This window comes from Siniperca chuatsi, linkage group LG1 (genome assembly GCF_020085105.1).
Source record: "Siniperca chuatsi isolate FFG_IHB_CAS linkage group LG1, ASM2008510v1, whole genome shotgun sequence".
NCBI lineage: Eukaryota > Metazoa > Chordata > Actinopteri > Centrarchiformes > Sinipercidae > Siniperca > Siniperca chuatsi.
Window position 1 is genome coordinate 35062220 of NC_058042.1, and position 16867 is coordinate 35079086.

Genomic DNA, 16867 nt, shown 5'->3' on the forward strand with positions numbered 1-16867 from the left:
AACAAGCAAATAATGTGATTTTAAAAAATCTTTACTTATTGGTGTACTTAATAGAGTATAATATTAATATAATATTTTGTGATCACATTCAGCAACTTATCAAGAATTTCCGACAATTCTATTGAATGAAAATTTAAAAATCTGGTATCTGTGGCTGTTGCAGGCCCAGCCAACCATTTCATTCGGCCCGAATGAAATTATCTACCTACCTACATACCTGTCTGCACGCATTCTGTCTGCACTCATTGCACATGAAAATATGTATTGGAGGAGTGACTTTGGAGGTAGGCCTAAAGGGAGGGGGAGGGATTTTTTTGGTTGGATACTTTCAAAATCTAGCTGTCTCTTGCTAGTTTCTCCAACGTTACCTAACCTAGCTTTAAATGTTCAGTATCTAGAAGTGGTTGCAATGTTTTCTTTTCTCTCTCCCCCACTAAGTGTGAAGACAAGTGACTGCAAGAGTGCCAGAGTTACCCCTTTTAACCAAAAGCTATTTTGCTTTATTTTGCTTTATTTTTACTGTTTTTTTGCTTTTACCAGTCACTACATGACTTAGGCATGCCGTATGTTGTTTTTTTCAGAATGCCATCAATTTGAAGGACATTTTTTTTTTATGAAATAAGTGATTTATGCAATTTAATGCAATTGTCATATTTTTTTATATTTCATACATGTACGTCCACACATTTTTAACACAGTAATTATGAATGAATAGAGGAGGGTTTCAGTGTTCCAGGGATATAAAAACAATGCTGATGGGACATTCTAAGCAGTATTAATGGATTTTGTCACTCCTATTACTCACTCATTCTCTGAGTTTAGGAACTCAAAATGCTTTTAGGGATGTAAGCAGGAAGTATAATGTTGTCATGGAGTCAGAGAGTTAGCTGTGGGCTACAACTTGAGCCGCATAGGTTTTGTTTTTGTTTGTTTGTTTTTCCTCTGCCTAAATTTGTTTACATCTGTCAATCTTGTATCCTTGAAAGGTTATGCTGAATTAGCTATTAGCAGTTCCTATTCTCACAGTAATGCAACCGCAAGTGGGCACAAGCCAGTGTCTTCTTGTGCCAGTCCCAAGTCTGGATAAATGCAGAGGGTTGTGTCAGGAAGGGCATCCAACGTAAAACAAATTAAAAATGCGAATCGTGAAAATGACTTCCATACCGGATCGGTCGCGGCCCGGGTTAACAACGACCTCCACCGGTGCTGTTGACCTGCAGGGTAACGGTGGAAATTTGACTACTGTTGGTCAAAGACAAAGAAGGAGAGGAGGAAGGTGTGTTCATAGGCAGAGAGAGAAGAGGAAAACTAAGCATGTAGGACTGACAGTAGGGACTTTGAATGTTGGGACTATGACAGGGAAGGATAGAGAGTTGATTGACATGATGCAGAGAAGGAATTTGGACATACTGTGTGTCCAGGAGACTAGGTGGAAAGGTAGCAAGGCTAGAAGCTTAGGAGCAGGGTTCAAGTTGTTCTACCATGGGTCAGATAGGAAGAGAAACGGAGTAGGAGTTATCCTGAAAGAGGAGTTTGTGAGGAATGTTCTAGAGGTGAAAAGAGTATCAGACAGGTTGATGAGTCTGAAGCTGGAAATTGAAGGGGTAATGTTCAACGTTGTGAGTGGTTATGCCCCACAGGTAGGATGTGAGTTAGAAGAGAAGGAGAAATTCTGGAGTGAGTTAGATGAAGCAGAGCCGTGATTGGTACAGATTTCAATGGGCATGTAGGTGAAGGGAACAGAGGTGATGAGAATGTGATGGGTTTGGTCTTCAGGACAGGAACACAGAAGGACAGATGGTGGTAGACTTTGCAAAGAGGATGGAAATGGCTGTAGTAAACACTTTCTTCCAGAAGAGGCAGGAACATAGGGTGACATAAGAGCGGAGGTAGAAGCACTCAGGTGGACTACATCTTGTGTAGACGTTGTAATCTGAAAGAGACCAGTGACTGTAAAGTAAAGGTAGGGGAGAGTGTAGCCAGACAACACAGGATGGTAGTGTGTAAAATGACTCTGGTGGTGAGGAAGATGAAGAGGACAAAGGCAGAGCAGAGGACGAAGTGGTGGAAGTTGAAAAAGGAAGAATGTCGTGTAGTTTTCAGGGAGGAGCTGAGACAGACTCTGGGTGGTCAGGAAGTGCTCCCAGATGACTGGACCACTACAGCTAATGTGATCAGGGAGACAGGTAGGAGGGTACTCATCTGTGTGTGTCATCTGGAAAGAGGAAAGCAGACAAGGAGACTTGGTGGTGGAACGAGGAAGTGCAGGAGTGTATACAGAGAAAGAGGTTAGCTAAGAAGAAGTGGGACACTGAGAGGACTGAAGAAAGTAGACAGGAGTACAGGGAGATGCAGCGTAAGGTAAAGGTAGAGGTGGCAAAGGCCAAACAAAGAGCATATGAGGACTTGTATGCTAGGTTGGACACTAAAGAGGGAGAGGTGGATTTGTACAGGTTGGTCAGACAAAGAGACAGAGATGGGAAGGATGTGCAGCAGGTTAGGGTGATTAAAGATAAGGATGGAAATGTATTGACAGGTGCCAGGAGTGTGATGGGAAGATGGAAGGAGTACTTTGAAGAGTTGATGAATGAGGAAAATGAAAGGGAACGAAGAGTAGAAGAAGTGACTGGTGTGGAGCAGGAAGTAGCAAAGATTAGCAAGAGTGAAGTGAGGAGGCCGTTGAAGAGGATGAAGAGTGGAAAGGCAGTTGGTCCTGATGACATACCTGTGGAGGTATGGAAGTGTCTAGGAAAGGTGGCAGTAGAGTTTCTGACTAGTTTGTTTAACAAGATCTTGGAGAGTGAGAGGATGCCCGAGGAATGGAGGAAAAGTGTACTGGTGCCAATTTTTAAGAACAAGGGAGATGTGCAGAGCTGTGGCAACTACAGAGGAATAAAGCTGATGAGCCATACAATGAAGTTGTGGGAAAGAGTAGTGGAAGCTAGGCTAAGGGCAGAGGTGAGCATTTGTGAGCAGCAATATGGTTTCATGCCTAGAAAGAGTACAACAGATGCAGTATTTGCTTTGAGGATGCTGATGGAGAAGTACAGAGAAGGTCATAGGGAGTTGCATTGTGTCTTCGTAGATTTAGAGAAAGCATATGACAGGGTGCCGAGAGAGGAGCTGTGGTATTGTATGAGGAAGTCTGGAGTGGCAGAGAAGTATGTTAGTACAGTACAGTGGTGCAGGACATGTATGAGAGCTGTAAGACCGTGGTGAGGTGTGCTGTAGGTGTGACAGAGGAGTTCAAGGTGGAGGTGGGTCTGCATCAAGGATCGGCTCTGAGCCCCTTCTTGTTTGCTCTGGTGATGGACAGGCTGACAGATGAGGTTAGACAGGAATCTCCATGGACTATGATGTTTGCGGATGACATTGTGATTTGTAGTGAGAGCAGGGAGCAGGTGGAGGAAAATCTGGTGAGATGGAGGTCTGGAAAACAGAGGAATGAAGCTTAGTCGCAGTAAGACAGAATACATGTGTGTCATTGAGAGGGATCCAAGTGGAACGGTGAGGTTACAGGGAGCAGAGGTGAAGAAGGTGTAGGACTTTAAGTACTTAGGGTCAACGGTTCAGAGCAATGGAGACTGTGGAAAAGAGGTGAAGAGGCGAGTGCAAGCAGGTTGGAACGGGTGGAGAAAAGTGTCAGGTGTGTTGTGTGATAAAAGAGTATCAGCAAGAATGAAAGGAAAGGTGTTCAAGACGGTGGTGAGACCAGCGATGTTGTACAGCTTAGAGACAGTGGCACTGAAGAAAAGACAAGAGGCAGAGCTGGAGGTAGCAGAGCTTAAGATGTTGAGGTTCTCTTTGGAAGTGATGAGGATGGACAGGATCAGGAATGAGTAAATCAGAGGGACAGCTCATGTTAGATGTTTCGAAGATAAAGTCAGAGAGGCCAGATTGAGGTGGTTTGGACATGTTCAGAGGAGAGACTGTGAATATATTGGAAGAAGGATGCTGAGGTTGGAGCTGCCAGGCAGGAGGTCTAGAGGAAGACCAAAGAGGAGATTTATGGATGTAGTGAGAGAGGACATGAAGTTAATTGGTGTGAGTGAAGAGGATGCAGAGGACAGGGTTAGATGGAGGCACATGATTCGCTGTGGCGACCCCTGAAAGGGAACAGCCGAAAGGAAAAGAAGAAGTTCCTATTCTCACAGTAACCATGGATGTACAGATAAAAACCACTGGATTATCTCCGGGTATTTGGCTGAATCCTAAACTTACCGTAGATAAGAAACTATTTCTTTGGAAAGTCTGGGTGGAGGGGGGCATCCTTGTCTTGAGGGACAATGATCGACCTACCCCAACATCAGTTTTGGAGGTATCTTCAAATAAGGCATCTTTAACTTCACACATTTGGCTGAACTTCTTCAAAACCCCCAGAGTCGAACACTCCCTCCTCTATTCTGGGTTCATTTGGAAGGGGAAATGAGGCTTCAAAATACTACTCCATGTTTCTGAATCACTCAGATACTAAGTCATCTAATCTTAAAGCTGGGTGGGAAACAGATTTAAAATTTTCTGAGGAGGCGTGGAGAAAAATTCTAAGGAATTTAAAGAAAATGTCCAGGGAGATTAAAACAAAAGTGAAGGAGTCCAGTAAATTAATCATTAATATTAATTATTAATTATTTATAATGTTAAACTGGACCAAAGTTATTCAGAGCTAAACTGAGGGCAGTGGTCCTGCCCAAAAGCACAAGCTTATTAGACAGCTATTCATGAAAACATTGGTGAGGACGTTCCATTTTCTCCTAGTTTGTACATTTTGGTGTTCTCCCCACATCAGATGCAGATTGGATTCATACAGCCCTTATGCTGGGTAGAAAAATCCTACTTCGTGAGTGGAAGTCCGCTGATTTGTCCCCAGTGAACATATGGTTCGGTGAACTAGGGATTGTAGCAGCATATGAGACGTTATCTCTCCATCTCATTAACCATGTATTTAGGAGAATTATGCTCAGAAATGGGTGAAATACCTGGACTTTATGAATAATCAATAATAGAGGCCATAAGCTTAAACCCTTCCACATGTTGGACCACCTGTGATTACCTGATTGTGTGATGTATTTGGATGTATGTGTACAGTCAGTGTGACGTTATGTTTCCTTTTATTTTATTGTTTATTAGGATTTATATGTATTATTTTAATTATTATTTGTTTATCAATTTTTTCTATTAAAATTTGTGATTAGAAAATTCATGGCATTCTCATTTATTTTTTACTTCTTGTATTGTTTGTATTGGTATTGTACTGTTTGTTTTGAAAATGACAAACAGTTGGCCCTAAATAAAAATCCACTAGATTAATTTTGATACTGAACAGGGTTCAATGTTAAGAGTATTTTTCCCCAACTGGGCAAGTGGGTCAGAAATCTACTTGCCTGAAGTAAATTTTTAGTTGCCCCTATACAAATTGTTTAATTTATTAGTGGTTATCAAATAACAACAAAAACTAAAGTTAATAGTCATGTTTAATCTATATAAATAAAGTAAATGAATCAGAACAAGGACACAGTGTGTCATAGATGCAAAGCATCATTCTTGCATATCGAAAATGGTATGACAATCCCTTCTCCCTAAAGATGGACTCCTTGACTGTGAGAGTGATAAATTATCTAAATAAACTTTGTCTTTACCCATTGCCATTTTCTCGTGAGTAGGGATGGGTATCGTTAGGATTTTATTGCTACTACTATTCTCATCAATGCTCTTATCGGTTCTTTTTCATTACTAAATAATTGCTTTTTAAAAAACATTATTTTAAAAAAGAATTCAGAACAGGATTTGAATTGAATATTTTAAATATAATTAAATGTTGTTTCTAGAGCAGCAACAGTCACTATATAAACTCAATAATATCTCACTGGAGACTAACCTAAAATGTCAGTAAAATAAATCATATTCTGACATCAAAATACTGAGTGATGTCTGTGTTCTTCATTCTTTCTGAACATCAGTCAGTATCAGTCCCTCCTCCTGTTCATTGTCCTCCTCCCTCTGCTGCTGATGTGATTAACTGCAGTTAAGTTACCGCTGGTAGAGAGAGGAGGGGCTGGTTTGTCTCAGCCAGCAACTAAGTTTACAAGAATTTTCCAAATTTTCAGATTCGTGGCAAACTAATCAATAGTTAGACTACATACAAACAGCTTAGTAGTGATCGTATTTGTAGATTTACATACAATGTACAAAGAAGGGGTGTAAAACAAGATTTGGTTGCAGTTCCCTTTTTTGCTACTCACAAAAACAGAAAAACAAACGTTATATACAAAAACGATATACAGTAGATTGGTTAATAACTAGTCATAGAAATAAAACTATTTTGCATGGGGGAGAGCTAGGAATTAATTTAGTAGTATCACAGCCTGAGGGAAGAAGCTGCTCTGAAGTCTGGTGGTATGGCAGCAGCCTCTGTGTCTCTTGTCAGACGGCAGCAGGGTGAACAGGCTGTAGCTAGGGTGGGTACTGTCCTTTAGTAGTATCCTTTGGGCTCTGCGCACGCACCTCACCTCACCGTTATCACTGATGCTCGGTAGGTTGATACCAATAATCTTCTGAGCCTTTTAATCACCCACTGCAGAGCCCTCCTCTCCTGGCTCATGCACATTCCATGCCAGTTTGTGATGTTTCCAGTCAGGATGCTTTCTATTGCTCCACTGTAAAAGTGAACAAGAACTTGGCCTCCCGATATGAAGTCTCATCGTTGTTTGAAATCCAGCCAATGATGGTAGTGTCATCCACAAACTTCACAACAAAGTTGTCACCATGTCGAGGCCTGCAGTCATGGGTGTACAGCGTGAACAGGAGGGGGCTGAGCACACAGCCCTGGCGGGGCTCCGGTGTTGAGCTCTAGAGTGGAGGAGGTGTGACCGCCAATCTGAACTGTCTGGGGTCTGTTTCTGAGAAAGTCCAATATCCAGTTGCAGAGTGTGATACTCAAGTTTTCCAATCGGTTTCATAGGGGAGATAGTGTTGAATGCTGAGCTGAAATCACAGCATTCAGCAGGTGTTGATTCTGATGTAGGTGTTCTGATGTAGGTGGGTGAAGACTGAGTGGAGATGGCATCATCTGTAGATCTGTTGGTTCTGAATGCAAAGTGGTGAGGGTCTAGACTGGCTGGGATGTTGTTCTTAATGTGCTGAAGAACCAGTTTCTCAAAGCACTTCATCGGAATGGGGGTGAGAGCCACAGGAGGAGGTAGTCATTTAGACTAGACATTGCAGACTTTTTAGGTACAGGGACGATGGTGGCTGTCTTGAAGCAGGTGGGAACACTCTCCTGAGACAGTGATATGTTAAAAATGTCAGTAACATTGCACGTGTTTTTAGTACATGGTCAGAGATGTTATCAGGCCCAGTGGCTTTACTCATATTCACTCTCAGCAGGGTTCTTCTCACATCCGCTGTAGATACTGACAGTGGCTGGTCCACTGGAGGCAGAGTAGACTTTACAGCTGACTCTTTGTTGAGGCGATCAAAGAGAGCATAAAATGTGTTTAGCTCATCTGGTAATGTGGCCTCACACATAAGGGGGGCGCTCCGGCTTTTATAGCCTGTGATGTTTTTGATCGCCTGCCACATGTCTTTGGTGTTGTTGGTGTTGAGGTCTTTCTCCAGTCTCTGCTGATTTCTCCGCTTTGCCTTCTTGATGCCAGCTTTCAGTCTTGCTCTAGCAAAGTTATATGCTTCCTTATCACCTGACCAATAGGCAGCTTTTTTGGCCCTGGATAGAGCCCTTACATCTCCATTCATCCAGGCTTTCTGGTTGGGGAATGATTTTTTTGTCTTTGTGATCACCACATCATCAAAACATTTGCTGATATATGATATCACTGATGATGTATATTCCTCAAGATTGATGTGGTTCACCTTAGTGGTGGCATCTCTGAACATGAGTCAGTCGGTGTACTCAAAACAGTCCTAGAGCTGCTGTAAGTTTCATGTGTCCACACTTCAACTGTTTTTACTGATGGTTTAACCTTTTTATCAGCTGGGTGTAAGTAGGCAGGAGAAGCAGGCAACTATGGTCTGATAGACCAAAAGGAGGATGAGTGTTTATGTAAACATTGTTCCCCTGGTTGTGATGTGGACATGCTGATGGAATTTAGGTCAAACAAATCTGAGGTCTGTTTGATAAAAATCACCAGCTACAATAAACCACCATCTGGCTGTTTTGTCATGTGGCTTGTGATGACCTCATACAATTCATGTAGTGCATTTTTTGATTTTGCATCTGGAGGAATGTAACAACAGCAACAAAAATACTGGTGAATTATTGGGCAATATGGTTGACATCTTAACAATAAAAATTCCACATCTGGGGAACAATGTCCATCCTTTCTGTGTTTGAGCACCAAGCATCATTGATGTAAACACACTGCTTGCAGTTATGATTGGTCTGGCTGGATCGTAGAATGTTATGTTTAGTGATCATCTCTCGTGTAAGTAGTATGTGATGATTGTAATACTTGCGTCAGCAATATAGACGAAAAAATACACATTAAAACAAAAAGGTAGCCAAGTTTGAGGGAGCTACCGGCCCTCTGTTAGGTGATGACATGGCATTGATGATAAGTTAACTTTTAAGAATACACTTTTAGAAGGCAATTACTGATACTGTTAGCTAGAGGTGGGCCATTTTTATGTTGCTTTACTGTTTTGCAGGTTAGTCTGTTGAACTTGGCGTTAGCATGTTGCAGAGCTAATGTGGCTAGCGTCTACTCCCACAGGCTGGGACGATGTTGGACTAATGATGTAATATTGAGGGACAGTCAAAAGAAATTGTGTGAACGTTGAGCCTCATTTGAAGCCACTTAAATAACCAGAATAGTAATTTGGATGTGGGGAAACTGTTTTTTCACATTGTTTTTCGTTGAACTTCATACTGCAACGCAAGCCAAGCTGGCTTTGTTGTAAACTTACACAAAAGCCCCCTCTATAATTAACTTACATTATGGCGCAGGCTACTCCTCCCAAACACATGTAGACCTATACCTCATTTTCATTCCTATTTAGAGCCAGTAAACACTTTGTTCTTTTTTTCCCCCCTTTCTTAAGATATGTTCCCTTACATTGCCAATAGAGTGAAAAGAGGTAGAATCATGTTTTGAGTGGAATATCCCTTTTATATTCGTAAAACTGTAAAACGGTAATACACCGTAAAAAAAAAAAAAAGATACTGTGATATAAATTTTAGGTCATAGCACCAAATAAAAAATGTCGACAGCCTTGCATAAACCTACTGTAATCTACTGTAATACATTTTGTCTTAAGAGAATATTTCCAATAAATGTATGACACAATGGCAGCATTTTAAATCTTGATTCAATCATTCTGATCCACTTTGCTTTGTTGTCCTTTAATCCCGTCTGGCTGTTGTTGCATATGGTACAAATGTTTCACAATAAAAGTCTTGTCAGGAAATGAAGGGATTCTGTCCACTGGCTTTTAATTTGAAATGGATACAGGAAGTCTTGAGTTTGTATTAAACAGCATAATGCAGTAACAAAAATTTAACAGAGCAAATGGGAGCAGATCAGAAAACAAGGAGGCTTCCTACTAAAATATGACCAAATATATTTATCAAACAGAGGGAATTAGAAATAAAGGCCTGTCTCTAATATAAGCCTGCTTCCAATAAAGGCCTGGTAACCTCTGCAGTTGAGGTAAACTCTACTCCACTATTTGAGGAAATACGGTACCGAAGGTAGTGGTTCAAAACTATTAAGTTGATTAGTTTAAATTATTGATATAATATGAACGAAATGAAAGTTTAACTGGGAGAAGGTGACTCCTGAAACTGACGTGATGCGATCTGCAGATGGTTTTACTAGAGAAGACGTATCACTCCGTTGGAGTTGTTGGAACTACAAAAACAATCAGTCTACTCGTGGTTGTGTGGTGGTGTTACAGATTAGAGTTTCTTTCCTCCCAAGTTACTCACTGAATTAACGCCGATTAGCGACAGCTGACAAGATCTGCCTCTCCATTCTGTTTAATTATTCCATTTACTGAATCCATGCTTTATGTTCTACTTGTGTCAAATACTGTGTGTTTCTGTCTCATTTAAAAGTTAATTAAAAAACAGTGTCTTTACCTCTTTAGCTTTCTGGTGTCTGTCCTTGCTGTCTCTGTCCTTGTCCTCGTCTCCAGGGTGGCAGGAGTAGGACACTGTCCTCCAGTCCCGCGGAGAGTTGGTAATGCTGGCGACCTTTGAGTCAGTGGCACTGTTGTCCTCGTTGAGTGAGCGGGACGACCTCCTGGTGAACATGCTCTTCTTCAGAGCTTTTACCCTGAGGCTATCGCCGTTACTCCCATCTGAGCAGCACCACTCCCCCGAGGAGCCATTGTCAATTTTGACATTGTGGCCTGTGGTGTGGCACTGGAAAACAGGAGGTGAGAGGGTGGTGTCGGGATGTGGCTGAGGGTGGGGTTGTGGCTTGTCGGGGGTGGCAATGGACCCGCATGCAGACGCTGTCTCTCCGTGTCTCCCATTGGCCTCAGGTTCCTGGATCTTCTCGTCCAGCTTGTTGAGTTTGGAGAGCACCTGGGAGATCTCACTGCGAACCCCCGACAGAGACTCCAGCTTCTTTTCGATCTCACCAATCCTCATCACCAGTTTGCAGACACTCGATTTGAGCTCATCGTCTGTGTTTTCCAGCGAATGGAAGAGGCGATCCAGCTTGGACTTGGCTAGTTTGACCGTGTTGCGGTCAGGGGAGCTATCACCTTCAGACTTCAGCGTTACCTGAGACAGAGACCCATTGCTGTTGTAGCAAGATGATTGGACAATGCCCAGTGAGTCACAAACACTCATATCATCCAGAAAACGAAAAATGTCACTTATGTCATCACTAACTATCTCAGAGTCCTCATCAGAATGTTTGAAGGCATGCCTTTCTCTGTCACTGTACTTAGCTGGGTATTCCTTCACCTTCTTCTGCTCAGCCTGCTCTGTTTGAGTCCCAACACTAGAGGAGCTGTCTCCTCCCTGAAAGGATGGACTGTTCATAATTTTGTCCCTAAACCTTTTGGCTGCCTCTCTTTTGTCCAAACCCGCAGGCCCACTTGCCATTAGTGCTACATCTTTGGTTTTTATTCCATTAGTTTTCTTTGCAAAGCCAAATGTAGAAGCTACTAACTTCTCCTTTGGGCTCTGAAAATAATGTTCATCATCAGTGCTGATGACGCTCATATTTCGATGGGTGTTTTCTTTGAGGGGTTTGCTGTTCAGAAATGACCTCTCAAAGTCTGGAGGCCCCTCATCTGTGTTGAGACTGAGGCTCTTCACTTGCCACGGCTGCTGCTTCCCTGCTTTGTCACTGTGCTTCCTGCTGCTGACGCACTCAGAGACTGTGGTCGGACCGAAGTATGTGGATGCCTGTAAGTCGTCCAGGCTCTCATGCTTCACCCTCCGTCTGTCCTGAAGAGGGGAGTTGAATGTCGGCTCAAAGTATGGGTTACTGTAGGGCAGTTCAAAACTGTGGTTGAAGAAGGTGGCAGGTTTGTGCAGCTCCCTCCTGTGGTAGCTGTCAGCAGCCTTACTACCCTGTTTGCCCTCAGTGGCGATGACCTACAACAGTAACCCAGACAGACAAGGACTGAGTCGGCTTTAAAACACACAAACACAGCAAATACAGCAGAGACAGTCTACTAATAGTAACTTTGGAAACATAAAAAAATGTGTATTAAAAAATGATGTGATAAAAATATCACACAACTGTGGAACCCTACAAGGGATATATGTTAGAAACAAAATGCAAATGGATTACTAAACTGAGTGAAAGAATTGATACACTGTAAAGGGAAAAAATATTTGAAGGCGCACTCAGTCAAGTTGTGTTCATGAGTAAATAAGACTTGGACCTCTGACCTTCAGAATAAAAGGGAAGGGAGGTTAGTGTTAAGATAATGCAATTTGGCAGGAATTAATAATCAGAAAATAGAATAAAATAGAATAGTATAACACATGTCCTCTCCTGTATGCTGTACATAATAGATTATCAGCCAATAAGTACTGTGTATAAATTAGACACAGAGAGTTCTACTTGATTGCTAATGCATAATTTATATGTAAGGATAAAATACAGTTTAGGGGACGTATTTTGAGAACTGATAACTTATACTTTAACAATCAAAGAGGAATTGTACAATGACCAATATGCTGCCACTCCCTTGTTTTCAGTCTATGAAGTACAGGATATGGAATATATTACACTCCACATTGGCCAGCTATATATATATATATATATAGATAGATTACAGAACGATAATTAAGTGATTTTATTCTGAATCCTGTCTTACTTCAAAGATTCCTCTTACCTGTGCAATCACTTTAGCACGGATTACTAAACTGAGTGTAGTGCACCATAGGTCACCTGGCAGTCTCTATACAAGACACTAATGACAGCTATACTCAATTTGCTCCACCTAAATTACATAAACGTATATATCAGTTAAATTGATTAAAAAATAACTTCTTACAGTATTTATCAACTCAAGGTGTTTTATATTTGTTGCACACATATTTTCAATAATGCTGTTTCACAACTGGGATTTCCTAGAATCTTAATTATTATGTTAAACAGTTACAGTTTTTCATGATTATTCATGGTTTGACATAAAATTAGGTCATGCAACATTTCACTTCATTATGTACTCAAATGAACACAGCTTTATACACCTGTACACTGTAGATATTTTTATGACGAATTTCTGTCATTTTTATGACTAATTCCTGTCATAAAAATATCAAATATTAGTTGGTTACAGTTTTGCAAACATGCTTTACAAATAGATTTTGTTTATGTCTTATTTTGTAAATTTAATACTTTTGAGGGGTTTTGACTGTTGGTCATTTGAAAAAATAATGTTGAGCCGCATGAGGGAATCTGTCAATACTTTGGGGGCTTTTTATACACTAAATGATTAAATAATTACATGAAAAAATAACTCCAGTCCTCTCCTTAGACTCTACAAAATAATGAGCAATGTCTTCAGAGGTACATTAACATTGAATCAAAGTAGCCCTCCCTCTCTTATGTACTTCAACAGCATCCTAAAAATACAAACCTGTGGTGAGAAGGCCACAAAGTTGTGGAAGTTCTCCTTAAAGATGTTCCTCTTCTGGATGCAGGGGTGAACAGAAAAGGGCTCTGGATGGCCGATGTGCTGCAGGGAATCCTGGTCGGTGGTGGACTCGCTGTCGATGTTGACGGGAAAGTAGGTACTCTGCATTTCGCAGGGTGGAGAGGGCGGACTGCCACTGGAGTACTGGGGCAGATGGTGCAGTTTGTCCAGAGAGGCTGCTCTACAATTCAAGTCCTTGCTAAGGCCCAGAAGGAAGTTAGGGTCCGAGGTGGGAATAAACTGCTGGCAGTTGTTGCACTCGGATGATTTAGGACAGGGAGGGGTGCTCTGAGCCACAGGAGGCTGCTGGGGGTGGTGGAGATGATGATGGTGGTGATGGTGTCCATCCCTGGGATGATTCATGTGCTCATAACCAATCCCCTTGTCGCAGTCCTGAAACTTATAGGTATCATTGTCAGACCTGCACAGCTCCACTGACTGGTTCTTGTGGAACTTAGCTCTGTGCACTATGGGGAGCTTGTCTTTGGCTATGCCTCCATTCATCTGGATCAAGTTGAACATGGTGACGATGTCTGCCGCCATCATGAGCTTCTTGGACTGCGGGTCTTCCATGGTGCAGCGCATCTTGTCCTTGAACAGGGTGGCCGGGAAGGCGGGGTCCAGACAGGCTGTGTAGAAGAGCAGGCTGCGGAGCCTGGCCAGGTGCACCAGGTCGAAGCGGCCACACAGGGACTTACACAGGTCCTGGTAAGACATGGTGTTGTGCTTGGTGTCCAGCTCCTCCAGGATCCGGACCAGGAACAGAGAGTACTCCGGGAGAGGGTCCATGGTTGCTGGGTGGCAGGAACAGACCTACAGAGAGGGTCCTACCTCAGGAGAAGCTTGGCACCTGGAAACAACACATCTAAATGTTCATTCAATGTGAATGTGTTGTTTTTTTTGCCCTGCCAGCAGACAGATAGGCCTAAAGCACAAAATCAGAAATGCTCACTTACAAAGACCAGAATGAGGCAGTTACATTGTACATAAAGACAAAATCAAATTGACACATATTTTGCTTTTACTATAATCGATGTAAACTCTTTAATTCATCCTGCTCCTCTAATAGAGCAGGACGCGTACACAGGGAGTCTGTTTTATTTCAGTTGTATCTGCATACCGTCACTCACCCTGAGTTGTTGGGAACACAGCGGAGAATTATCTGAACAGCTAGGTGCAGCACAGCACGTCTCCCAGAGAGCCAACAAAAGGGGAAACAGGCTACTCTCAGAGTAATCAAGCATCATCTGGCCCTTAATCCGCAACGCGTAGCCCTACCTAAATAACCAACCCAACCCTAAATAAGCAAAAATTAAAAAGCATACCAAAAGCACGGTCCAGCCTCACATGCACGCGCACAGGTAAATAGTGATAAAATAGCCGAACATTTACTGTCCCGGTGGGTTCTGATGTTACACGGATCCATGCTCCCGGTGAGAGCCAGCAGGCTGGACTGTCTTCATTGTGCGACGTTTTCCTCTCCCTCCTGGACTCCTGCCTATCACAGCTGTGATGCCATTGTGAAGGAGCTATCCGAGGACTGAAACTGCATGCTGTGCTGAAAACCATCTAACGTCAAAGTAACGTGAATAGACACTAACACTGCCGGTTTCCGCTTTCAAAATAAGAGCCTTAGAGGAGTGTTCCTGAAAATCATGATTCTTTTTTCAACTACAGATGGTGGAAGGAGCAGCTATTCATGCCTTGTAAATGTAATAATACCACAATGAACAAATACTCCGTTACAAGTAAAAAATACTGCTTTGAAACTGTTACTTAAATGAAAATACAGAAGTAGCCATTGTTGTGGTAGAAAATTGATGAAATGTGTGTGTAAACTGCTGAATCATGGTTAAGGCCTCTGTTGTACAACCCAAAGGGATCACTGCGATCTCTATACCCTCCTTGACGTGTGAGGAGGGTATAGAGATTAGACCAGATAGCTAAGAAGAGCTATCTGGTCTAAACAAGGTCTTCTAATCTTTACGACTAAACAGTCTCAACCTCCTCACACGTCAAGGAGGGTATAGAGATCGCAGTGATCCCTTTGGGTTGTACAACAAGCCCCTCTTTGTGACCTTGTTTTCTTGAGTATATCTAGCCTATTGGAAGTGTTTTGGTCAAGCAAAATCAGGGTGTTTCTTTATTCATCAAAATATATTGACCTAAAAGTGCAATTTTATTCATCATAAATAAAAGTGTTTATTATACAGAATGGCCCTTGTCAGAGTTTCATTATTATATATTATGGTATTGGAGTAAACAGCATGTTTAATGTTGTAGCTCATTTTAACTATTTTATATACTGTTTGGTAGTGTAGTCTATGAATGCATCTCATCTTATAAGATCAATACATTTTGTATATAAAGTAACCATAATATAACTATAATATAGTTACTATAGTTGTTACTATCATTTTTAGTAGGTAAAAATGTTGTATATTTTATTAAGAAATTAAGTGGAGTAAACGTATAAAGTAGTAGCTTATAAAATTGAAATACTGAAGTATAGGACAAGTAACTCAAAATTGTATAAGTGAAGTACTTTGGTAAATGTGCGTTGTTAATTTCCAACCTTCTAATCTAGTGGCTTCTATTACTTCTCCTTTGCTTGACACCCTGTATTTGAATCTGTGCAAACAATTAGGTAAATTTATATTTTAAAAAATTACAAATTAAAACAAAATGCTGTTATGTTAAACATCTTTGAAATACACAGAATAATTAAAGAGCTTTAACTGGGTTTTAAGAACAACCTAAAGTATTTTGATGAATACAACACTTGGTTTCACAAAATATTTCTTTCAGGGAATTTACTAGAAGTATGCTATAATTACATATATGCCTACTATATTGTATCATACTGTTCAGACCACCATAACATAACCTAAACACAAAGCTTAAATTATTTCTTTTAGAGTAAAGAAATTGGGTTGTTTTGCAGTAAAACCACCCTTTCCTGGTAAATGTAATACAGCCATATAACACAACAGTTAATAACATCTAAAACACTGAGCAAATGCCTGGACGGTTGTAACATACATTTAACATTACTATTATAACCTTTATTTAATGAGGTAAATTGCAATCTCGGAACAGATCGGCTATCATCTGGGGCAACGGTCAATGTTTCGGGGTTTCCAGTGTAGCCAGCGAAAATCCGGATAACAGATTAGACTTCCTCTTCCGTGCTTTTCGCATTGTTTACAGTCCGATTAGCAACTTGAGGCGTGGGAATGGTAATGTCTGTAAACAGATGTCTGCAAATAAATGCTAAATCGCCGTCAGACGATAGCTTATGGGTTCTGAGACTTTTGCTCTCCACACGGACTGTTTACCTGCATGCAACCAAAGCCCGCTCAAACAGATATCTGCATTCATGTGTAGATATCTGTTTATAGAGATTAGGTAAATTGAGAATAAGATCTCATTTTCAAGGGAGACCAGAGTACAAGGAAGGTCGGCGGTTCAATCCCAGCTTCCCCCAGCCCACATATTGAAGTGTCCGCTGGAAAGACACTGAACCCCAAATTGCTGCCGAGGGCTGTGCCTTCGGTGTGTGAGTGAGTGTGAATGATTAGTTAGTTTCTTTGGACTGATGAGCAGTTATGTGAATGGGGTGAATGTGATATGTAGTGTGTGAAGTGCTTTGAGTGGTCGGAAGACTAAAAAAACACTATACAAGTACAGTACATTTACCATTTGGATAAATTCTACATAATTACTAAAGAACGAAAAAATT

The 16867-nt window shown here is 41.4% G+C and overlaps 1 protein-coding gene across 7 annotated transcripts in view; it reads right to left on the minus strand.

Annotated features, from left to right (window-relative positions):
- The window catches only part of minar1 (membrane integral NOTCH2 associated receptor 1), a 71761-nt gene extending 57072 nt beyond the window's left edge, over nt 1-14689 (minus strand). For 5 of the 7 annotated variants that reach the window (XM_044209427.1, XM_044209347.1, XM_044209511.1 and 2 more), the window contains exons 1-3: nt 14256-14689; nt 13069-13975; nt 10094-11569 (exon numbers count right to left, since the gene is read on the minus strand). In XM_044209427.1, coding sequence (XP_044065362.1) covers nt 10094-11569; nt 13069-13914 — 2322 coding nt within the window. In that variant the 5' untranslated portion in view covers nt 13915-13975; nt 14256-14689. The remainder of the gene's footprint in view (nt 1-10093; nt 11570-13068; nt 13976-14255) is intronic. The other 2 variants (XM_044209258.1, XM_044209173.1) reach the window with 2 other exon arrangements.
- Between the last annotated feature and the right edge of the window lie 2178 nt (nt 14690-16867).